Below are 24,690 nucleotides of genomic sequence, written 5' to 3' on the forward strand. Positions count from 1 at the left end.
CCCGGCCCGGCTCGGTGCCGGGCGGGGATGCGGGAGGGGCGGCCCGCGGCCCCCGGCCCCGCTGCCCGCCCGCACCGCCCGCACCGCCCGCACCGCCGCCACCATGAAGAAGCAATTCAACCGCATGCGCCAGCTCGCCAACCAGACCGTGGGCAGGTAGGGATGGGGATAGGATGGGAAGGGATGGGGATGGGACGGGGATGGAATGGGGATAGGGATGGGGATGAGGATGCGGATGGGGACCCCGCCTGCTCCCTGCCCACCCCACCGCCCCCATCCCGCACCCTGCCTGCCTCCTGCCCGTTCCGCCTGCCCCGCCGCACCCGCACCTGCCCGTTCCCTTCCTGCCCCACCGCCCCGATCCAGCAACCTGCCTGCCTCCTGCTCGTTCCCTGCCTGCCCTGCTACCCCAACCCAACACCCTCCCTGCGTCCTGCCTGCCCCACTGCCCCAGTCTCATGCCCTGCCTGTGCTCTGCCTGCCCCACTGACCTGATCCTGCACCCTCCCCATGCCCCTGCCCCCTGCCCTGCTGCCCTGGCTCCCTGTCCGTGCTCTGCCAGCCTCACTGCCCTCATCCCACTCTCCACCTGCATCGTGTCTTTCCTGCCCACTCCCTGCCTGCCCCACTGCCCTGATTCTGCAGCCCCCCTGTGTCCTGCCTGCCCAGTGCCATTCCACAATGCCCACCCCCTGCCTGCCCCACTGCCCCTAATCCCACAGTTTACCTGCTTCCCTGCCTGCTCCCTGCCTGTACCCTGCCACCCCCTACCCCTGCCTGCTCCCTTGCTCCCTGCCTGCCCCACTGCCCCTGATCCTGTGCCTTGGCTTCTCCCTGCCAGCCCCACTGCTCCATCTCCCTTCCTGCCTGCTCCCTGCCCTCTTCCTATTGCCCCTGTTCCTGCCCACACTCTGCCCATCCTCCTGCCCCTGTCCTCAGCTTGCACCCTGCCTGCCCCACAGCCTTCCTGCTCCCTGTGTGCCCCTTGCCCTGCTGCCTGCATCCTGCCTGCTCCTTGCCTGCACCCTGACACCCTCTGTCCTCACCTTGCCCCATTCCCTGCTCCCTGCCTGTCCCACTGCCTGCTGCCTGCCTGCCCCACTGCCCCTAGGCCCACCTCCCCTCCTCCCTGCCCATTCCCTGCCTCCTCCCCCAACTGCACCCCTCGCCCCACACCCGGCCTGTTTGTTAACCCCTGCCTGACCCCCTGCACCCACCCTGCCCTGCTGCCCCCGTTGCCCCTGTCCCACACCCTGCCCCCTGTACCCACTGCTCCCTGCCTGCCCATCCCCTGTGCCAGGGCCGGGCTGCAGGAACACCCTCTCTCCAGACACCCTGATGCTGTGGGGTGCCCCCGTGTGCTGCCCCCCAGCACCCCTGGCTGTCTGTGGGGCCAGGGCCACATCGGGGTGTGGATGAAGGGGCTGTGCCCACGGGAGTGCCCGTGTGCGCCGGAGCATGGCCAGGCCCGGGATTTGATCGTGCCTGTTGTGTAATTCCTGGAGATTTTGCAGGCGGGGGGGGGGGGGGGGAAGGAGGGAGGGAGAGGATTTGTTTATTTTTTCCTTCCCATGGTGGCACTGGGGCACCAGCACAGCCAGGGCATCGGGATCAGCTTCCTCTTCCAGATCTGAGGGCTTGGGATTTCTGCTGGCATCCCCTGCATCCCCTTCTCTGTGTCCCCCATGGCAATGGGGGGACATCCCACCGGCTTGGGGCCCATTGCCGGGCTGGGGGTCAGGCTGCTGGCACATGGCACAGGGTGGGACGGCAGCGGGCACTGCTGTGGGGCTGTGGCAGCAGTGCAGGAGAATGTGGGGACGTGATTTGGGAGCGTGCTGAAGGAACCTGGTGTGGGAACAGTGCGGGAGCAGAGTGGCAGGAACACGGTGCAAGAATGTGGTGAGGGAATGTGGTTTGGGAGCGTGCTCCAGGAATCTGGTGTGGGAGCACGGTGTGGGAATCTGGTGCAGAAGTGCAATGTGGGAACGTGGGGCAGGAGCACAGTGTGGGAATGTGGTGTGGGAGCGTGGTGTGGGATCACGGTACAGGGAACATGGCACGGGGAATGTGGTGTGGGATCATGGCACGGGGAACATGACATGGGGAACATGGCACAGGGAACGTGGTGTGGGATCATGGCACGGGGAACATGGCACGGGGAACATGGCACGGGGAACATGGCATGGGGAACATGGCACAGGGAACATGGCACAGGGAATGTGGTGTGGGATCGTGGCACAGGGAACATGGCACAGGGAATGTGGTGTGGGATCATGGCACAGGGAACATGGCACAGGGAGCATGGTGTGGAAGCACGGTGCAGGAGCGTGGTGTGGGAGGGTGGCACAGGGAACATGGCCCGTGCATCACGCTGTGGGAATGTGGTGCGGGAGCGCTGAGGGAGCAGCACTTGCCTCCCTTGGGGGAGCAGCAGGAGGAGGCTGGTCTGGGGACAGGGCGTGTGATTTTCTGCAGGTTCGCTCTCCGGACGCCCCGAGGGGGTTTGCTGTGTCTCCGAGGGGGTTTGGCACATCTGCCCCCCGCACGGGAGGGGTGTCCCCGTGTCCCCCCACCCCCGCGGGGAGCCGGGCACCGCGCACACGCCCGGCCTCAAAATGGTGCCGCTGACACGGCGAGGAGCATCCTCCTTCCCGCATCCCCCGGGAACGCGGGGGCAGTGCCGGCTCCCTGCAGCCCAGGGAACGGGGCCAGCGGCCGGGGGCTGCTAAACCCCTAATCCTCTTAGGGCTCCCTGCGACGCCGGCTCGTGACGGGCAGTGGGAGGCTCCGGTGGTTCCCGGCTCGTCGGCTGCCTGCAGAGCTGCCCCTGCTGCCAGAACCGCCGGGCTGGGATGAATGTGGGGAATGTGGCTCCCTCTTTGCTGGGATGGGGCAGCTGGATCCTCCTCAGGGCACAGCAGGAGCTCGGGGACCATCCTCTTCCTCAGCCCTACTCCACTCGTCCCCATCTCGAGCACGGGCTGATGTTTATCCCTCTTCCCACTGTGCAGTCCTGAGCAGACCTCTCCAGACAGCTGGAAATCAGGAGTAATAGATAGGATTAAGGAATAATAGATGAAAATAGGGAATAATAAAAGGAAGTAGGGAATAATGCATGCAAATGTGGAATAACGCGTGCAAATGTGGAATAAGACATGCAGATGTGGAATAATATGTGCAAATGAGGAATAATTAATGGAAATGAGGTATAATTAATAGAAATAAGGAATAATAAATGGAAATAAGGAATAGAAGTGGAAATAAGGAATAACAAATGGAAATAAGGACTAAAAGTGGAAATAAGGAATAATAAGTGGAAATGAAGAAGAATAATAGAACCCTGGTGTTTTGTCTCCCCTGGGAAAGGCTCGCTGGGGTACCTGCACCATAACTCTCTGGGGTCTGAGGGGTGGCCCCTCCTGCTTGTCACCAAACCCCAGTGGGCCACCATCACCCTGCAGTGGCAGTGCCCCTGAGTCTGGGGCTGGGGTCAGCCAGGGTGGATGCTGTCCTGGGGCTGGGGTCTGTGCTCACGTGGAGCTTGTCTCTTGGGGGGAGATGGGAGCCTTGGGGGCAGTGGTGGCATCCAGCTGGTGTGTCTGTGTCACTTATCCCAGCAGCTCCCAGAAGATCCCACTGGTTCCCCCCCCAATGGGGGGACACTGGGGACAGCAGGGACATCTGCCCAGCCATCCTGCGGGGTGGGCAGAGCCAAGTCCCAACCCCTGGTGGCTTTTTCTGCTTTTGGTGGTGCAATTTCCTTTAAAAAATGGAAGAAAACAGGCAACTGAAGGGAAAACCCTTTCCATGGATCTGTCAGATGCCAGAAGGGGACAGGCAGGAGCAGCCCTTTGTCCCTGGGGTGGCCTCAGCTGGCACTGGGGTGGGGGCAGTGAGGGACCATCTGCAGCCAAGGGACAGGGGTCACCCACAGGGGTCAGGGTTCATGTTGGGGTCAAGATGAGGGTCGGGATTAAGATTAGGGTCAAAATGAGGGTTTGGGTCAGGATTAGAGTTAGGGTCAAGGTTAATGTTAGGGTCAGGGTTATAGTTAGGATAAGGTAAGGGTTAGAGTCAGGATTAGGTTTAGAGTCAAGGTTAAGGTCAGGATCAGGATAAGGATGAGAACTAGGTTTGGGGTCAGGAAAGGGTCAAGATCAGTATTAGGGGGCAAGTGAGGACCTTCTGACCCCCCTGGAGAGAGCAGCAGCCCCTGCAGGTGCTGGGGTGCCCAGTTTGTGTGACAGGACCAACCGGAGCATCCCCATGCTCTGCTGGGGCCTGAGCACAGTATTTATTTTATTTTATTTTATTATTTTATTTTAATTTAATGTTATTTTATTTTATTTTACTTCGTTTTAATTTGTTTTATTTTATTTTGGTCATTTCACTGATAGAAAGAGCTGGGGATGCCCAGCCCAGCCCTTTGTTTGGTACCCGACCTTGGGGACAGTTGTTGTGCCCAGTCTGAAAAGGGCCATAATATTTATCTCCATGGGCTGGAAGAAGGAAAGAGAAGAGAAATCAATAAGTGGCTGTAAAACACTCTGAGGATGTTTCTTGCAAAGTGCTTTCATTTTTATTTGTGTTTATTTATCCATCCCATCGGGGACTGAACTGGTGGGAGCTCCACCCTGGCTCTGAGGTGATGGGATGATGGTACAAGGGTGTTGCCACCCACTCCAGCGGCCCAAACAGCCCTGTGAATTTTCCAGAATTGGCTCAATATGGAGGTTTTTTCCTTTGGGATTAAAACAGGCACTTGCAGCCACGTGCAGCTGGGTTCCCAAACGGCACAGTGGGCATGGAGGACACCAGGGATCATGGCAGCAGCTTGGAGGGGTTGGATTTTTCCTCCTAGTCCTTCCTGAACATCCCACACTGTATCCCCATTCCGGGGGAGGGGGGGAAGCTGTGGCATTTTGGTCTGGATGGCACTTTGGTGGCTCTCAGGGCAGATGTTTTTCCCAGCACCAGCACTTGCACATCAGTACAAAACCTCTAAACAGTGAGGGTTTATTCTTGGTGCAGCAAGAACATTCGGCAAGAAATAAGGACATTTTATTCCGCTTGTACGAAACAAGGACAGAGGGAATAGAAGCACCACCTGGGATTTCTTCCGATGGGATTTGCAGGAGGGAACAACACCCTTTAAATAGCTGGGCTCCCCATCTGCACTTTGGGGTGCCAGTGACTCTCTGTCAGCAGACCCCCCTGGGAATTTTGGCCCTGCCACCGGTGCCGGCAGCATCCCGGCAGCCTTGGGGATATTTTTATCCTCCTCACCAGGCGGCAGCTCCGGCAAACTGGAATATTCATGGAGCGGGCTGAAGGTTTTGTCCCCACTCCAGCAGCCTCAGGGCTCTTTGCTCTGCAGGGGCTTCTCCATGATTTCTAAATCAGGATCAAAGCCCGGTCAGGATGCGACCCCGGGGAGGGATGTGCCAGGAGCAAAAGGCTTCAAACATCCCGTGCTGAAGACACAGAGAGCTCGAAGCTGGGAGAAGGGCAGGAGAGGAGGAGAAGAGGAGTCTTGCCTTTAAAACTCTGTCCCCCATTTTGCTCTGATTCCTTTGGTTTTCCCAGCTGTGGGCAGAAGGATGATGGAAAGCTGGACCAGCCTTCCCTGCCTGTGTCATCCTGCTTTTTCCAGCCTGGCTCGGCCAAAGGCGGGCAAGCTGCCAGGGGCTGAGCCCTGGCACTGGGACTGCTGGGTGGGCATCACTGCCTTCAGGTGCAGGTTTGGGACACGGGGACTGTCACAGCGTGGCACCCACGGGCAGGACCAGCCCAGGGAGCGCTGGAGGAGGCGGCGGCGGGGCCGTCTCGCCGTGTCTCGCTGGATGTTGCCGTCGGAGTCGTCTCCCCGAGGGATCTGAGCAGCGATTTGAAGATATAAATATTTGATGTTTTGCTTCTTTGCCTGCTAAAAAGGCACCGGGAAGAATCCGCAGCTCCGTTTGGGCTCGGCAGATCCTGGTTATGCACCGCTGGATCGTGTGTCCCCAGGGATGTGGTGGCCAGCACAGCTCAGGAGGCGGCAGAAGCTGAGGACGGTGCAGTCCTTGGACCAGCATCCAGCCTGGATTGCAGTGCCCAGCGCTTCCAGGGGTTTCCTGGATGACAGCCAAGGAGCTTCCTCCCCCTCTGGCACATGCAGTGGATCCTCAATGGTTTATTCGAGTTGTGTGGTTGAACCTCACCTCACCAACCTCACCAACCTCGCCAACCTCACCCTCTGGGCTTGAGGGGCTGCAGGACCTGGAATTTTCCCACAGGTACCAGGCAGGTGCATCAGCACCACAGGGAGATGTGGCAAGACCAGGATGGAGCCGGGCACTGACCCCACAGCCATGTGGGGTGTGGGGCAGACCCACCCATGGGAGTGAACGCTGCCAGCACGGGACAGCCTTGGCTGGGTCCTCATATCTCCCTCTCCTGCCCTCAGCCAGGAGGTTACTTTTAGGCTGGAGCAAGGAGAAATCAGGGGAATCAGCATTGGTAATTAAATAGTGATTAAATGTTTATGGGCAGACTGCAGGGACGGGTGGCCAGGAATGGGGTGAAAGGAGTATTTTGGGCAGGAAGGGTGGGCCAAGGGGTCCTCAAGGCAGACACTGTGCCTCTGGAGATGCATCCTTGCTCCTGCTGTCCCCGTGCCGGGTGAAGCTCTGCCCACCAGCCGGGCATGATGCTTTTCCCACTCAGAGATGATATTGCCATGAAATCCTTGTTGTGTTTGGAGTTTTGCTGGCTCAGGGTCAAATCCCAGGCTGGCAGCTCCTTGTCTCAGGTGGCTGGAGCATCACAGGGGGACAGTGGCAGGGGCAGGGTGGGCACTGGTGATGGGCGGTCCAGCCAGAAGGAGTTGTCTGGCATCAGCAGATGCTCTGGGGAAGCACTGGCTCTGCTGTACCTCCCCAGGTCAAGGCGCTGGAAAGTCATGTATTTATGTGGGAATCAACATAATTTGCTTGATTGGTGTTGATTTCTGCTGGCAGCAATTAGGTTTTGCAGAAGCCAGTGCCTGACCACACAGTGGCTGCATCCCCTGCTTGTTTGCTTTAAGTCTCTGTATTAATTGCCCTTTTTCCTCCCAGCTGCTTGCAGGGACTGAGTGTCTGGGTGCTGGCTGAGAGGTGCCTGGGTTTGTGCTGGGAAAAACAGCCCCGGGGTGCTGGAAACCCGGAGGGGAAGGGGAGGAACAGGCTTTTGTTTGCTGAAAGGAAAGAGGAAAGAAAGCATTGAGGGCTGGTGCTGCTGGCTGCCTCTCCAAGGGATGCTCCCACAGGATGCATGGAACTCGTATGGCACGAAGTTTTGGGGGATTAGGGACCAGCCAGGGAAATTGGGGGTCCCTGCACCCCTCCCTTGGGTGCTGTTCTTTGCTCAGGACACCTTGCATGGTCAAAACCCACCGTCTCTGGTTCCCTGGGGAAGTCGTGACCCAGCACAGGAGCCCTGGGGACTCACCCTGGGAGACATGGGGATGGAAATAAATGGGTGTAAAGGATGGCCTAGACCTGGTCCTGGCTTAAACTGGTGCCAAGAGGACATTTTACTGGTGCCACCAGTTGCCTGCTCTGATGTATGGGAGCTGCAGCCACCGGATCACCCCTTCCCACACACCAGACCCTTGAGCATCGTTTGGGGTCTGGGGTTTTGGGGTAGGCACAGGTGGTCCCTGAACCCTGCCAGGGTGTGAGGGAGGGGGACTGATGTACCCCAGGGTGTGGGAGTCTGGGTCCCTCTGCTCTCCCTTGGGGGGGCTCTGGAACCCCCTCGAATTGCTTTGATAGCAGTTTGGGAAGGAGATGCGTTTGTGCAGGAAGGAGCTCAGCTGCCTCCTGTGGGCCTGGGCAGGTCCTGGGGTCCTTTGGGATTGGGGTGACAGTCAGCCCACGGCAGAGATGGAATTCAGGGATCTTTTTGACCCCAGGAATGGGGCACGGAGCGGGCTGGGATGGAATGGGGGTGCTGGGGAGGAACTGGGGGGTGCCAGGTGGGGCTGGGGGGAATGGGATGGGCTGAGGGGTGTTCTGGGAATGGACTGGGGGTGTGCTGGGGATGGACTGGGGTGTGGCAGGTATGGGTGAAGGGTGGTGGGCTGCTGGGGATAGGCTGGGGGCTTGCTGGGGAGGAACTGGGGGGTGCTGAGGGTGGACTGGGGGATGCCAGGAAGGACTGGGGGTCGCTGAGGAAGGTCTTTGGGGGGTGCTGTGGAGGAACTGAGAGGTGCTGGGGGTGGGTTCGGGTGTGCCTGGAGGGGCTGGGGGTTTCCTTGGTTGGGATCAAGATGCCAGGCTGGAACAGGGAGGGCATCTCTGCTGGAGCCAGACACGTTTCCCAGCATCAGTCACATCCAGACTGGTCCCTCTTGACGCTGTCGAGGGGTTTCTGCAGGGCTGTGATTTCAGGAGTGCCCTTGTGCTTTGGGCTCCAAAGTCCCACAGAGTCTGAACTCAGCTCTGGAGACTAAGCTAGGAGCTGGGGCTCCTGAATCCAGAGGGTTTCAGCAAGTGGTTCTCCCTGGGGATGGGAAGCCAAGGCAAGAGAGTTTGTGGAAGGCACAGGGACCCTCAGCCATCCTTGAGTGGGGCATTGCTTGGATCAAAATATTGGAGGGAGAAGAAAGCACCAAGCAGGGTTTGTTGAGCTGAGTGGAGATGCTCAGGGCTGTGGAGATGCTCAGGGCTGTGGAGATGCTCAGGGCTGTGGAGATGCTCAGGGCTGAGCCTGCTGGAAATGCTTTGCCGAAATCCCAGGGAGAGATGCTGCCATCCCACTGCTCCAGAAAATGCCACTGGGTGCCAAAGAGGTGGCACTGGGGTCTCCTTGAGCATCTCTGATGTTGATCAAGGGCTCAGCACCCAAAAAATACCCTCCAAGGCAGGCAGGATGGAGCCAGGGATGTGCAGGACAGTCTCATCTCCCTGGCTGCTCCCAGGCAGGGTGTGCATTTGCCTCCAAGCATCACTTGCTTCAGGCTCACAGGATGGCTCATAAAACCATATAAGCTCCTGTAAAACCGCATTAACTTTAGGCTGAAAACTATTTAATGTTAGAAACGTAAGGGATATAATGGGATTTTTCCTGGAGGCATTAGCAGCACGGAGCTGGAGCGCAGTATGATGTCAGGGGAGTGGGATGATGTTAATTTTTAGGTTTTACACATTAAATGGCCACGTGGAGCTTGGGCTGGGCATGCTGGGGGTTTGGAGGTGCCACTCGGTTCTGGTGCTCCTGGAGATGATTTGTAGGTTCCAGGGTGCTGCCAGCAGGACAAGTACAGAGACTTGCTCGGGGGGGAATTACTTGTATTTTTTTGGTGCATCCCAGGGCCAGGCTTTGCAGCTGGAGCTCTTTGTGGTGGCTGCTGGTGGCATCACCTGTAGGATCCAGGTGGCCTGGAGAAGGAGACTTGTCCCCAGTTTTGGCTGTGGAAAAACACCCCGTGGTGGCTCCTGGGGCCGTGTTTTACCTCGCTGGGGAAGCCACGGTGTGGGAGCAGGATGATTCCTGGCTCTGGATGCTGGTGCCCAGCACTGGCAGGATGTGGGACCTGGCTCCCACTGCTGTGACCAACCTCCATCCACTGCAGCCTGAGTGGCTGTGGCATGACCCCAAGGCCACACAGGGACCCCCATCCCCATCAAAAGCAGGAGGGCAGAAGAAGTGATTCTGCCCCTGGACTGGGCACTGCTGAGGCCTCACCTCGAGTGCTGTGTCCAGCTCTGGGCCCTCAGCTCAGGAAGGACATGGAGGGGCTGGAGCAGGTCCAGAGAAGGACAACGAGGCTGGGGAAGGGTCTGGAGCACAAGTGCTGTGAGGAGCAGCTGAGGGAGCTGGGGAGGCTCAGCCTGGACAGGAGGAGGCTCAGGGGAGACCTTCTCACTCTCTGCAACTCCCTGACAGGAGGGGGGAGCCGGGGGGGGTCGGGCTCTGCTCCCAGGAACCAGCAGTAGGACAAGAGGGCACAGCCTGGAGCTGCACCAGGGCAGGTTTAGGTTGGACATGGGGAAGTTCTTCCCAGAGAGAGGGATCAGCCCTTGGAATGGGCTGCCCAGGGAGGGGGTGCAGTCCCCGTCCCTGGAGGGGTTTGAGCAGAGCCTGGATGTGGCATCAGTGCCATGGTCTGGGTGACAAGGTGGGGTTGGGTCATGGGTTGGACTGGATGATCTCAGAGGTCTTTTCCAACCTGGCTGATTCTGTGATTCTGTGGAAAACATCCCAGCTCCCACAGATGACAGAATAAGGCAGGGAACCCCCTGCTCCTGCTGTGTGCCCATCGCTCTGCCACGGCCCTTGGCAGCTGTGCTGAGCAGCTCCAACAGCCTCTTTGCTTATTCCCATCCATAAAATGCTGCAGCCTGTTTTTTCCCTGTTTTTAAAGCCGACTGGCAGGTTCCCCAACCTGCTTGAGCATCCTGGAATGTGCATGGGGGGCTGTGCCAGGGGGTTGCTCTCCGTTAAAGCCACTGGGGTTTCTCACACTGAGGATGTGCTTAAAAGCAGATCAAGGCCAGATTTTTGTTTTTCTGTTGGAATCATCATTTTCTGTTTCCAAAATACACATCAAATTGTAGCACAGGTTGCCTTGTGGCTGCTGGGAGAGAAACCTGGCAGTGCAGGACCCTGGGATGTGCAAATCCCATCCCCCAGCCTGGCTGGAAGAGGAGAAAACATATGAAAAAAAAAACACCACTTTTTATGTTGAAGTTTAGAAAGGATTCCTGGGGTTCTGAGGGAGCAGCAGGGACGTGCACCGGCAGTGCCTGCCTGTGGCTGTGCAGCGCTCACCTGACTCCCTGTCACCTCCCACTCCTTTGGGATGCTAAATATATCCCGAGCCGGGCGGGGGAGCAGGAACCGCCGTTGTGTCTGTGCTGGTGAATATTTGCTGCTTTTTTCCCTGTTTGTGCTAATTCTGTAGCGTTTCCAGCCCTGTCTAAATAAAGTGAAGGTGATTTCCAGAAGAGGAGGAGAAGCTGATCAGCTCTTGCTCCCGGGCAAGCAGCACATCACTTGTGCTTCTTATAGATGTTCATTTAAATATGTTCATTTAAATCCCTTTTTCCCCCCAATTAAAACAAATAGGGTTTTTAAAATTTATTTCTTTTTAGATTTATTTTTAAACCAATTTAAATCGGATGCTGGGACAACTTTAATACACAAAGTAGATGTAATGCAGTTGATTTGGTGAGGCCCTGGCACAGGTTGCCCAGAGAAGCTGTGGCTGCCCCTGGATCCCTGGGAGTGTCCAAGGCCAGGTTGGATGGGGCTTGGAGCAACCTGGGCTAGTGGAAGGTGTCCCTGCCCATGGCAGGGGGTGGAACAAATTGAGCTTTAAGGTCCCTTCCAACCCAAACTATTCTGGGATTCTATGATTTACACTTTCTAAAAGGCTTTGGTGGTGTATCTGTGGATGAGCTGCTGCCGTGCCAGGCTTGCTCTCCGAACCTTGCTCTGCCTGTGTTTGCTCCTTATTTCCATTGTTTCAATAATTCCCTCCATCTTTCCAACCTGAGAAACCCCCTTGGATGGCAGAAAGAGACCGGGGCTCAGGAAATAAAGGTGTTTTTTAAGCAATGAGAGCACCAGGCTTTTGCTGTTCGTTAACGAACCTTTAGGGACTAATTGGCTGAATCACAGCTCTGCCTCAGCACATCTTGACAGAGCTCACTTTTCCAAGCGAGATGATGCCCTGACATTGTTAAAAACCCTGGGAAAATGAATAAATGATCCGGAGTGTGATGGTTTAAATGAGCCTGAGCAGATGTGGTGCGGAGCAGCCGCGGGCTCTGCGGGCAGGATGCTGCGGGTGCACGCGAGGCCGAGGAGGGCGGGTTTGTGTCTCCTTCTGCACCCCCAGCGCTCCTCACTAGCGTAGACAGAGGATGACACGGGCTCTGGAGCGGTAAATCCATCCCCAGGGAGCAGCAGGAAGGGTTCTGGCCAGGCCTCGGGCAGCAGCTGCCGCCTCAGATCCAGTGGCTGTGCCGGTCCGAGGAGGCTCAGCCGTGCGGACGGGATGTGCCCTTGGAACCCTCAGTGCTGAGGGTGTGCAAAGCCCAGGGAGCTGCTTTGCTGTGCAGACACACCACCTCCCTCTGCAGCACTGCCTGCTTCCTTCTGGGAATTTAGCACGCCTGTTTTGCTGGGGATGATGGAAAAATAAGTGGGAGATCAGCGGTGGACCCTAAATTGGTGTGGTGCATGGCAGGGAGCCACCAAGAGCTCCTTTCCAACCCAAACCGTTCTGTGATTGTCTGATTTACACTCTCTAAAAGGCTTTGGACGTGGTTCCTTTGCTTCTTTAGGAGATGAGCCGATACCTGATGAGACCAGAGATCCTTAAATCACCACCTGCATCCCAATGGAAAAGCACATTCCAGGTGTACATGGTGTGCAGCCGGGCACTGCCACGTGTGCCAGACCCCTCACCAATGCTTTGTCTTCTTTCTTGTCTTGCAGAGCCGAGAAGACTGAAGTGTTGAGCGAAGATCTCCTGCAGGTGAGGTCCTCTGTGAGGTCTCACCCATTCCCAGGTGTCCATGGGTGCCTGGGCACCCACCTCTGGGTGCTGGCTGGGTCAGCAGCTCCATGTCAGTCTGTGCTGCAGCGTCCCACAGGAATGAGGCGGGCTGGGAGGAGGAGGAGGGGGCTGGGAGTGTGGGAAGCAGCAGTGTCTCCCTCCCACGTGCCTCCTGGCCCTTTCCCAGCCTGGTTTCCAGGTCAGCTGGAGTCGGATCCAGTCTTATCTCTGCCAGGATGGCAACCTGATCCAGCCAGCCAGATTGTGGGTGCCTGTTCTCCGTATCCTGCCCTGGGGAAGGGACATGTGACAGCAGGGGATGGTTCCCAAAGCTGATGGCTTGGGTGATTTCAGCCTCCCGTGGTGCCTTGGATTAGCAGCTGGGATGCCCAGGTCATGTGTCCTGGCTTCCTGCATGCCCCGGGAGGGGAAGTGCCAGCAAAGGGATGTGAATTCACAAATCCATCACCAAATTTGTGGAATCATGGAGTGGTTTGGTTTGGGACCTTAAAGATCAACTCATTCCACCCCCTGCCGAGGGCAGGGACACCTTCCACCAGCCCAGGTTGCTCCAAGCCCCGTCCAACCTGGCCTTGGACACTCCCAGGGATCCAGGGGCAGCCACAGCTTCTCTGGGCAACCTGTGCCAGGGCCTCCCCACCCTCACAGAGAGGAATTTCTTCCCAATATCCCATCTAACCCTGCCCTCTGGCAGTGTGAAACCATTCCCCCTTTTCCTGTCCCTCCAAGCCCTTGTCCCAAGTCCCTCTCCAGATTTCTTGGAGCCCCTTTAGGCACTGGAAGGGGCTCTAAGGTCTCCCTGGAGCCTTCTCTCCTCCAGCCCTTGGAACATCTCTGACTCCAACAGTGTCACACAGGGGATTTTTACATCTTTGGGTGATAATTCAATAGGGAGGGTGGTCGGTGCCACCTTGTCCAGGTGTCTCCCAAAGGACCAGTGTTGTTTGCAGGGGTCTTTATCTAATTAACTCCAGTTTGGCTTATTTAGATGGGTGCACACCCACATGACCATCATACCCCTTCTTTCCAACATATACACAAATGTGTGTGTATATATAATATATATAATTTATATATATATAATTTTATATATATACATGTCCACGTGTATGGTGAAAGGAACATATATATGCTGCAAGGAGGACAGAGACTGCTCCACCTCAGCCAGACATCCTGAAAATCTATTATTTGTTAAACATATATAATATTTATATATTAATATATTATATTATGTATGTATATATTATTATATATTGTATAGTATATATTATTAGTAATATATATTACTATAGTGATGGAAAATAGCTCAGCCTGAGTTCCAGGCTCCTGTGAGGTGCCTCCTGCCTCAAGGACTTGCTGCAGGCTCAGGCAGGGAATATTTCTTTTCTTCCCCCTGGATCATTTCCCAAGATTTTGAACTTTAGAGCCTATTTCTCTTTTTCCACATTGTATCCCCAGATTTTGAGCTTTCCATGTTTTCCCCACATCTCTCAGCTCTGCTTTTTGACAGATCTTGGTTGCTTACGTTTAATGCCTCATCTTGCTGAGTTTTGGGGATGAATTGCTTAATTTAATCAATTCAGGTGATTTTCAGTGATTGGCCAGTTTGGGCTTGGCAGGGGATGGACACTGGGCTTTGGAGGCTGCTCCAGATCCAGGGTCAGAAGGGGCAGCAGCACCTCTGCTCTGCCATGGCTTTGGTCTCTGGTGCTGTCACATCCAAGAGAGGAACAACTCAAAGCACTCTGGTGGCAAAGCCCCCTGTGTCCCTGCCCGGGCCAGGCGGGATTCCCGGGGCATGGACACGGCTGCATCCGCAGGTGGAGAAGCGCCTGGAGCTGGTGAAGCAGGTGTCCCACAGCACCCACAAGAAGCTGACAGCATGTCTGCAGGGCCAGCAGGGCGTGGACGCCGACAAGCGCTCGGTGAGGGCTCCGGGGGCTCCGGGGGGTCGGGGCTCCGGGGGTGCCGGGGGTGCCGGGGTGGGAACGCAGCCCCTCTCTTTGCAGAAGAAGCTGCCGCTGACGACGCTGGCCCAGTGCTTGATGGAGGGATCTGCTGTGCTGGGAGATGACTCCCTGCTGGGGTAAGGGGGGCCCGGGGCTGCCCCAGAGCTCTGACACTGCTGGGGGGGTGCTGGGATGCTGCTGCCAGGAATCGCTGCTGTTCCTTATCTGTGGTGCTGGATAACAGGGAGGGTTTCAAAGCAGTCTGGGAGGGCTGGGGTGCTCCTGCAAGCTCCTTAGTGCTTTTTTTTTCTGGTTGTGAGCTGGAGTCCTTTGGCCATGCACTATACCATGTAAAGTGTATGTGTATATATATATCTTAAGTAACTTAATATATCCATAACTTAAGAAACTGTACATGTATGTGTATAATTCTTAACCAAGTCCTTTGGTCATGCAGTATACAATGTAAACTATGTGTGGATAAGTAACTTATATCTATAACTTAAGAAACTATGTATATAATTCTTAACAAAGTCCATACCGTTTCAGACTGTAACTGGTACAATATTTAGGGAATGGGGAATGAGATTTCCTGACAGCCACAGAGCCCACGGTCCCCCTCTCTCCAGCCCCTCCACCAAGGACAGGCTGCCCCTCACCACTGCCCAGACCCCCAGGGGTGTTGGGTGCCCTTTGCCCACCCCCGTGGGTGCAGGACAGCCACCCCCTGCCCCCCAGCCCCGCGGTGCCCAGCTGTGCCCGTGTCCCTGCAGGAAGATGCTGCGGCTGTGCGGGGAGGCCGAGGACAAGCTGGCACAGGAGCTCATCCACTTCGAGCTGCAGGTGGAGAGAGACGTCATCGAGCCCCTCTTCGTGCTGGCTGAGGTGAGCAGCGTGGGGGTGTCACTGGGTGGGGGTGTCCCCGTGCTGGGGACTCACATCTGACTGGGGAAAGCACCCCTTGGGCAGCTTGGTCGGTTCCTGGAGCTGGGCTGGGCTGGAGCGTGTCCTGCTGGGCTCCACCTGCTCCCACTGCTCTTCCTCCTTTCTGCCTTTCCCAAGGGCAGTGGGTTAACACTCTTATTTCAGACCCATTTTTCCAACCTCCAAACACTCTTTGGTGTTGGGATTTCCCTCCCCCTCTTTTCCACCCTGCTGCCAACTTTGTTTTTCAATTTTACCCAATGCTTTTTTCCCCGCTTTTACACCCAGAAAAACATCCTGGGCTTGGTTCTGATTTTGTCTTCCCCAGCAGAAGGAGAAGCTTTGAGGCACTACTGGTGTCCAGGGATTTCAGCTGTTACCAAATCCTTTGGGAAGTGGTGGCCATGCATGGGGGGCTTTGCACTGCCATCCCCAAAAGCCCTTTTCCTTCCCTCATCCAGCTCCCCAGGGCAGGAAGCTTTGATCCCCCAAGGATGCTCCTCTTGGGTTCTGCAGTTGGAGCTGTCAAGGTGTGGCACAGCCCCTGTGGGGACACAGAGGAGGGATGAGCTGTGCCATCTCCCTGATGGTGATGATAAAACAAGGAGCTGCATCCTTATCTTGCCCCAGCCCAAACTCCCGGTGTGAGTGACCCATTCCTGGACACCTCTCCAGGGATATTTGTCTCCTCCCATTCCTGTGTGTCGCTGCAGGTGGAAATCCCAAATATCCAAAAGCAGAGGAAGCACTTGGCAAAGCTCGTGCTGGACATGGACTCCTCCAGGACGAGGTAGGAAGTGGCTTCAAATGCTTTATGAAAAATAAGAATTCCCAAGGGATGATTAGCTCCAGGGAGAGCAGGTCCTGGACTCCTGGCACTGCAGTTCCCTTGGGTCAGTAAGTGTCTGCTGTGTCACTACGTGCCTTCAAGTCAAGCTCTGCAGTGAGCCACAATTTCTGCTCCTGTCTGCAGAATCCACGGATTCCTTTTCCTTGCCTGCCCTCTGCAGCAAAAGAGTATTTTTTTCTGGCAGAAATCTGTATTTTGCTCCTTCTTTTCCCTGTCTTGGGGAGTTCTGATGTGCTGGCAAAGAGCTGGGTGCTCCTGCCACTGCAGGGATTGTCCTGTGGCACCACTGAGTTGTCCAAGGCCCCACTTCACAGCACATCCTGGGGAGAGGTTTGACAGGTGTCCCTTCATCTCTCCCCCCACCTGGATGAGGCTCATTATCCTGCTGAAAATAATGACTTCATTAGAGCCCCGAGTGTACCTCTGGCTGTGGGGATGGGGAGTTGGGGCTGGGAGTGGATGCTGCATCCCAGCTGGACTGGGATCATCTCCGTGGTGCTCAGCCCTGGGGACCATGGTGGGCTTGGCTGAAGGGGGTCCCTGTGCTGCCCTCCAGGTCTGCTGAGATGTGCTCCCTGGTCCCTACAGGTCCCTGTCCCCCCCTGTGACAGCTCTGCCCTCTCCACAGGTGGCAGCAGTCCGTGAAGTCCTCGGGCCTGGCCAGCAACCTGCAACCCTCGGGCGCCAAAGCCGACGCTCTCAGGGAGGAGATGGAGGAGGCAGCCAACAGAGTGGAGATCTGCAGGGTACCCAGGGCTCCTGGGGGGACCACTCCTTGCTGGGGGGAATGATCTTGGTGTCCCAGATGCCGTGGAAAACCTGCAGCCTCTCCTCTTACCCTGCTCTTCATCTTTTCGTACCCCACTGCCTGTGCTGGTCCCCAGACACAGCCTGGTGGCAGTGGGTGATGTTCACCAGCCAGGCAGGGCATCCCCAATTCCTCTGTCCCCATCCTCCTTATCCCACTGGAGCTGGAGAGCATCCCATTCCCAGGGGACCCATCCTGGCAGGAGCCAGTGAGCTCAGCACTGAGCACACCCAGCCCTGGCCCAGAGTCCTGCTGTTAGAGACATTTCTCTCCCTTCTCTGTGCTGGATTTATTTCCCATAATTTTCAAGCACTAAGAGGGACTTGAACTCCCTTCTGTGGGTTAAGGGAGACTCGGATTCCCCTTCTGTTGCACTTCATGAGGGTCTCAGACCCCCTGCACTGCTCAGGCTGTGCACTATAAACAAGCTGCAGGGCTCTCTAACACTAAGAGGGTCTCAAACCCACAGTATCTTCACCAGATCTGCTCAGGGAATTGTAACACTAACCCTTGAGTGCCTCCCACTCTGTAGGTCCCGGGTGAGCTCAGCCACTGCTGGCAGTTGGATGTTTGGAGATGGGAGGATCTGAAGGTGGTGGCCTGGGATTCCACCTGGGTCACCAAGTTGTTATAGAAATTTCTCTCCTTTAGATTTCCCACAGAAGAGTCTCAGACATCCAATTCCAAGAAAGAATAATTTAATAATTATTTGGTGCAGCAGTGGGAACAACTCCATCTGGTGGAGCTGTTCAGGGACCCTGAACAAAGAAAACCTGGGACTTTTTACCCATTCAGTTGATGTCCCCGTTCTTCCCGTGCTCACACTTCTTGGTCCTCTGGTGATTTTGGGTCTGGGGTCCTCTAACACCTCACTGGATTCTCTCTCCATGTCCACACAGACAGGTCAATAACTGTTCTTACCTTCTGGCTGGTGTAACTGAGTAACAAGCTTGATTTATATTTACTATCCACCTTATCTCTACCAAGGTCTCATGCCTTTTCTGTTGCCTGTTCTTGAAGGTCTTTTCCCTTGAGCCCTCTTATCTGGTGGGATAAGTGGACCCAGCCTCCATTTCCTCCCCTGCTCACGCTAAGTTCTGAGCAGGGCCCACTGTGATGCAAATGAACCCTAAGTAATAACACAATTAATTTCTAATATTCTGAAAGTGAACTTAATTTAATTCCCAACACCTGCAGGAAGTGCTGGCATGTGCCAAGCCCACATCACCCCCCACCATCCCACAGGGCCATGATCTCCCCAGCTGGTCAGGCTGGGTGGGAGAAGTGTCCAATCCAGGGGGGGACACTGCAGCCAGCACCTTTGTCATGGACTGTGGGATTCAGTGATAAAACCCACTGGAAGTTTTCTGTGACTTTGAATTCTCCTGGGGCAGAAGATGCGAAGGGCTGGGCAAACCTGGTGCTGTGGCATTGGGCAGGTTGGGGGCAGGAGATGGAGCTGTGTGAGTGTCTCAAATCCTGGCTCTGTCCTCCAGGGACACAAACAGAACCCACATCCTTTGAAATACAAACTCGGGCTGTGTCTCCCCCTCTTGGGGCATCTCAGCCCCACACACCCAGCAATTTCCAAGCAGACAAGTGCAGCTGGGAACTGCCCCCAGTGCATTTCCTGCACTGGTGCTGGATGTTGCAGCTAGACGGTATTTCAAAGCCTTGATGGTTTTCCTCCAGTTGAATTATCCCAGGGGATTCTCGGAAAGGAGTAATCCGGGAAGTGGCAAAGCCTTATTTTGCGAGCGTGAAATTTCCACAGTGCTGGAAAATTGTGGGCTCTGGAAGGAGGTACAGGGGGTGAGGTGGGAGGTGTCTGCGTGGTGGCAGAGAGCAAATCCCCGGGGTGCTGCCATACACTCAACATCCCCAGCACATCTCGAGTGGGGGCTGCGCTGTGCCACGCTGGCTCCTGGCGTGACCAAGCTGGGCCCTCCTGGCGTGACCAAGCTGGTCCCTCCTGGTGACCCCCCGAGGTGCCCCCAGGGCAGCACGAGCGGGACGGTCACTGATCCTCTGCTCTCCGCAGGACCAGCTCTCGGCTGACATGTACAATTTCGTGGCCAAAGAAGTAGACTATGCAAACTATTTCCAAACTGTAAGTGCTGCCCGTCCCCTTGGGGCTCCCATGTCCCCGTGTCCCCGTCCCCCATGTCCCTGTCCCCCACTCGCCTGCCTGTCCCCCCATGTCCTGCCCCATGTCCCTGTCCCCCCATGTCCCCGTCTCCCCGTGTCCCTGTCCCCCCATGTCCCTGTGTCCCTGTCCCCCTGTGTCCCTGTCCCCCCCATGTCTCTGTCCCACTGTGTCCGTGTCCACCCCATGTCCCTGTCCCCCCATGTCCCCGTCTCCCCATGTCCCTGTCCCCCTGTGTCCCCATCTCTCCATGTCCCCGTGTCCCCGTGTCCCTGTCCCCCCATGTCCCTGTGTCCCTGTCCCCCTGTGTCCCTGTCCCCCCCATGTCCCTGTCCCCCCCATGTCCCTGTCCCCCCATGTCCCTGTCCCCCCCGTGTCCCCGTCCCCCCGTGTCCCCGTCCCCCCGTGTCCCTGTCCCCCCATGTCCCTGTCCCCAGCCCCGGCCGCGGGGGTGACGCCGGTGCCGTGTGTCCGCAGCTGATCGAGGTGCAGGCCGAGTACCATCGCAAGTCCTTGGCGCTCCTGCAGAACGTGCTGCCCCAGATCAAAGCCCAGCAGGGTGAGTGCCCACGGGGTCTGTCCTGGTCCTGCATGTGACACCGAGGCCCCTGTGTCAGGCCAGCACCAGAGCTGGCTCTGGGGTGACCCCGCAGTGTTGTGGCTGAGCATCCTCCCTTTGCCTGTCCTGTCTGCATCCCGCCTGCTCTGGCGCTGGGGAGGGCATCCCATCCCTACCCCACTTGGCTGTGGGGTACAGGATCCAGCCGGCTTCATGGAAAGGGGGAACCTGACTGATTGTGGCACAGGCTGCCCGGAGAAACTGTGGCTGCCCCATCCCTGGAAGTGTCCAAGGCCAGGTTGGACAGGGCTTGGAACAACCTGGGATGGTGGAAGGTGTCCCTGCACATGGCAGGAGGGATGAACTAGATGGTCTTTTAAGTCCCTTCTGACCCAAACCATAATTTTATGATCCTGGCAATGAATCCTGTCCACTTTAAGGTGGTTTTTTTTCTGTGTTAATAATACCCTCTTCCCTCTCAAAGTGAAGAACTGTAGAGGATACCTTGGACAAATCAAAGCAGTCTTGGTAGTGCTGCAAAAACTGATTTATCAGTAAGTGTCAGGAAGCTGTAGTCAGATAAACTCTATAGTTATAGGTTTGATTTTGAATGCCACCTCCTGCCCTAATGCCAACCCCAGCACCGAGGGGAGGCTTGGGGTGTCACTCTGTGGTGTGCAGCCTCTGTAGGCACTGGGCTTGGAGCCCAAGGTTGGGGTGAGACCCACATGATGGCCCCAGGAGCAGCTCCTTCACAAGGCAGAGCTCAGGGTCCTGCCATCACTGCAATGGGGCAGGGAAGGATTCATTTGGGTTTTTTTCTCTCATTCCCACAAAATATTCCTGTCTGTAACTGTGATGGAAGAAGGAAGAAATATTGCAAAGGTTTGCCTGTTGTTGCCTGCCCTGGAAAATGTTATCCAGCCCCTTTGAAATGTCCCATGTGATGATTGGAAAACATTTTGTTTGGATTTTATGTTTAAAAAGCACTTCCTGAGCCGCCCAGGACAGAGGGTCAGGGTCCTGTTATTTTAGCATCACCCAAACGGAATATTTTGCTACCAAGAGCCTTTCAGGGAGGGGATGCTGAATCCAGCACCGTCCTCCTCACCCTGTCACCCCCTTTGCCCATCACAGAGGCGTGGATGGAGAAGCCCTCCTTTGGGAAGCCCTTGGAAGAGCACCTGGCTGTCAGCGGGCGGGAGATCGCCTTCCCCGTGGAGGCGTGTGTGACCATGCTGCTGGAGTGTGGGATGCAGGAGGAGGTGGGTCCCATGTCCAGCCACCCTTGCTGGGCTCGATGGAAGGGGCCATGGGTGCCTCTGGGGCAGGGATGAAGAAACGGGGGGCTCTGGGGACACCCCCAGCCCCAAAGCTTGTCCGACGCTGTCCCGTGTCCTCTGCCAAGGGTCTGTTCCGAGTGGCTCCCTCGGCCTCCAAGCTGAAGAAGCTGAAGGCAGCCCTGGACTGCTGCGTGGTGGACGTGCAGGAGTACTCAGCTGACCCTCATGCCATCGCAGGTGAGGGCTCCTCGGGGCAGGGGGGTGGTGGTGTGGGGAGTGGCCCATCCAGGCACCCACTGTGGGCACCCAGAGGGTGGGTGAGTGGCACAAAGTCTAGTTGGATCCCAGTAACTAGTGCTGTAGTCCAGGGTCTACACCCTGATACTGGGTCTGATTTTGTTTAACATCCTTAATTAATGACCTGGCCAAGGGGGGAGGGTGCACCATCAGTGAGCTGGCAGATGACACAACCTGGGGCTGCCCCAGAGTTATCCTGCCATCCACAGGGACCTGGACAGGCTGGGGATGGGCAGAGGGGGTAGGTGCCTCCTGCAGGCATAGGATTGAACCCTGGTTTCCCACTGGGAACCTATTCCCAGCTCAAGGAGCTGTGAATGTCCTAAGCAAAAACAAATGAGGGAGAGCTGGGAGAATGTGTGGTGGAGGGAATTAGGGAGGAGCTGGGAGGGACTAGTGGGGGTGGCAAGGTGCTTGCTGGAGGTCAGGGAGTGCTACAGGCTCCACCAAGCTGGGGAGGCTAGCGGGTGCTCTGGGGTGTGGTGGGTGGGAAGGCTGGGAGGGATGGAGTCAAAATGCCCAGGAGCGAAACCACTTGGTGCCCAACAGCTGGTGCCACCCGCAGTGCCAATGCCTGTGTCCCCTGTGTGCCACAGGAGCCCTCAAGTCCTACCTGCGAGAGCTGCCAGAGCCCCTCATGACGTTTGAGCTGTATGAGGAGTGGATCCAGGCCTCCAAGTGAGTCTGGGGCATCTCCCCCATTCCTCTGTGACACAGGTGGTGGCATTTTGGGTCCCCATGGATAGGTCGGGGGCCATGAGTTATTTCTGACATGGCTCACAACATTTGGGATGTTTCCCCCGGGGACTGAGAGCCAGGAGGTGGGGAGAGGCCCAGCATCCAACCTCCACTGAAAAGGTTTCCTTTTCGCCAGGTTTTGGGGATTAATTTACTTATATAGTGTTGGCAGCAGCCTGAGGGTTTCTCAGGGTCCCCCAGGGCAAGGGTGGAGGGCCCAGGGGTGGGGTGGGGATGAGGGATAACACTCTCTCACACCTCCTCACAGCATCCCAGAGCAGGAGAAGCGGCTCCAGGCTCTCTGGAATGCCTGTGAGAAGCTGCCCAAAGCCAACTACAACAACATCAGGTGAGTCTGGGGCCAGCAGGACACAGGGAGGGGACAGAGAGGCTGTGATCAGCAAATACATGGACACGTTTTGGACCTACCCTCCAGGTATGTGATTAAATTCCTGGCCAAGCTGACCGAGTACCAGGACATGAACAAAATGACACCGAGCAACGTGGCCATCGTGCTGGGGCCCAACCTCCTCTGGCCACAGGCAGAAGGGTGAGGAGTTGGACAGGGGATGCTGGGGAAGGGGCTGAGGGGGAAACTGGGGGCCAAATCCTACTGGAAATGAGACTGGACTGCAGTGGGGTTGCTGAGGGGCTGAGGTTGCTGTGCTGCCCACCACCTTGCAGGAACATGACGGAGATGATGACGACCGTGTCGCTGCAGATCGTGGGCATCATTGAGCCGCTCATCCAGCACGCCGACTGGTTCTTCCCTGGAGGTAGGCTGTGGCTGTGGGGGCAGCATGGGCTTTGTGGGATGTCCTGGCTCTCCCTAGGGAGCTCCCAGATTTATTTTTGCCAGCCCTCTCTGCTTGCCTTGGCTTAGGGCAGGGGCAGGGCAGAGATCTGGCAAGACTCACAGCCGTGTGCCCAACCCGAGATCCCCCCGGGTGTTTCTGCGGAGCCAGTACCCCCTCACTGAGCACACTTATCCCTGTGTCATCCCTCCCTGCTCCTTTCTTCCCCCCCAGACATTGAGTTCAACGTGACAGGCAACTATGGCAGCCCCATGCACGTCAACCACAACGCCAACTACAGCTCCATGCCCTCCCCGGACATGGACCACGCCGACCGCCGGCAGCACGACCAGGCGCGACGGCCCCTCAGCGTGGCCACGGACAACATGATGCTGGAGTTCTACAAGAAGGATGGGTAGGGTCTTTGAAGTGCCAGGGTTTGGGGAGAGGGTGGCTTTGCCAGTGTCCCTGTGATAGGAGCACCTGGGGAGGATGTTCAGCATCCCTGGCTTTGCCGCCACCTCGGGATGGGGTGGCACTGAGCTGGTGGAGGTTGGGTGGTCCTGGGGTGGGAGAACCCCCTGCTCTCCGTGCCAGCCTCTTGAGGATGCTCAGGTGAGCCCAGGGCTTGACTCCCACCCCCAGCCCACTGTAGATGGGAGTGGGGTGGCCCGTGGTGTGACATCCAGGCTGTGCTGTGCTGCAGACAGGTGCCCTGGTGTCCCCAGGGTCTGCAGGCTTTGCTCCAGGGGAAAGCTCCCCATTCCCAGCCTGTGCATGTCCACCCCCATGCTACAGGGACTGCAAATAGTCAGGTCAATTCCAGAAATAACCCCAGGGCTCTCCTCATCCCCAAAAAAGTCCCCATTTCCGGAAAATGTCCCACACCGTCCCTCCCACTGGCATAGCCTGGTCCCCACTGTGCCCTCTCTCTAAGCCCCTGGGCCTCACGGCTGCTGTGCCCAGCAGTGGGCTCTCGCTCTGGGCACTGACCAGTTTTAGGGGTTTTATCACACTAATAATTGTGTGTTTCTGCCCATGCAGCCTTAGGAAAATCCAAAGGTACTGTATCCTCTGCAGTGGTTCTGGGAAGCTGCTGGGATGCTGGGAGGGTGCTGGGTGGGTGCTGGGACAATGCTGCTGTGTGCTGGTACTTGGGCTGGTGGGAGTCACAAGCACATCCCACCCTACCCTGGGTTTATTCCCAGGAGTTTCCCCATGGAGGAGGCGTTTTTAGGGACCGGGCACCTCGCAGGAGCCGCGACGTGGTGCTGGCGGTGCCCTCCCGCCGGGTGGGTGCCGAGCCCCTGTCTCTGTGTGCCCCCAGCATGGGCGTCAGGGTGATGGACACCTCGTGGGTGGCTCGCCGAGGCACCTCCGCGGGACGCAAGGCATCCTCCGCCCCTCCGTCCGCCCAGCCCCCCGCGCCGCCCGCCGAGCTGCCCCCCACGCCCCACTCGCCCATTCCCGAGCAATCGCCGGAGATTTCAGCCACGCCTTCCCCGCCTCCCACCAGCTTCGGCTTCCCGCCGGGAACCGAGCGGACAAGGTAAGGCCACCAGCGCCCCGTGTCCCCAAGCTGGGCACCCTCCCCGTCTGTCAGTCCGGCAGTAGAACAACCCCACTGCACGGGAGAGGCGTTCAGCATTCCCGGGAGAGGAGCAGCATCCTGAGAGGAGCAGGAGGAGGTGCTCAGCATCCCTGGGATAGGAGCAGCATCCTGGAGGCAGTGGGTGGAATGATACTCAGTATCCCTTGGAGAGGAGCAGCATCCCAGGAGCAG

General features: G+C 56.9%; 1 protein-coding gene across 2 annotated transcripts; it reads left to right on the plus strand.

Moving 5' to 3' along the window:
* The first annotated feature begins 55 nt into the window (after positions 1-55).
* On the plus strand, positions 56-24,481 carry ARHGAP44 (Rho GTPase activating protein 44). 2 transcript variants are annotated; one of them, XM_017839116.1, is made up of 18 exons: positions 56-156; positions 12,478-12,517; positions 14,380-14,484; positions 14,569-14,645; positions 15,282-15,393; positions 16,146-16,222; positions 16,911-17,028; positions 19,132-19,200; positions 19,714-19,795; positions 20,933-21,060; positions 21,204-21,315; positions 21,972-22,053; positions 22,382-22,462; positions 22,550-22,663; positions 22,798-22,889; positions 23,142-23,322; positions 23,952-23,969; positions 24,235-24,481. In XM_017839116.1, the coding sequence occupies exons 1-18, from the start codon at positions 104-106 to the stop codon at positions 24,458-24,460; spliced, it is 1,767 nt and encodes a 588-aa protein (XP_017694605.1). In that variant the 5' UTR covers positions 56-103; the 3' UTR covers positions 24,461-24,481. The 2 variants fall into 2 exon arrangements, with proteins under 2 accessions (XP_017694605.1, XP_017694606.1); XM_017839117.1 differs by lacking the exon at positions 24,235-24,481 and having other exon boundaries at positions 23,142-23,327.
* Positions 24,482-24,690: the final 209 nt, after the last annotated feature.

This window comes from Lepidothrix coronata, unplaced genomic scaffold, assembly GCF_001604755.1.
Source record: "Lepidothrix coronata isolate B3197 unplaced genomic scaffold, Lepidothrix_coronata-1.0 Scaffold376, whole genome shotgun sequence".
In the NCBI taxonomy this organism is placed as follows: Eukaryota; Metazoa; Chordata; class Aves; order Passeriformes; family Pipridae; genus Lepidothrix; species Lepidothrix coronata.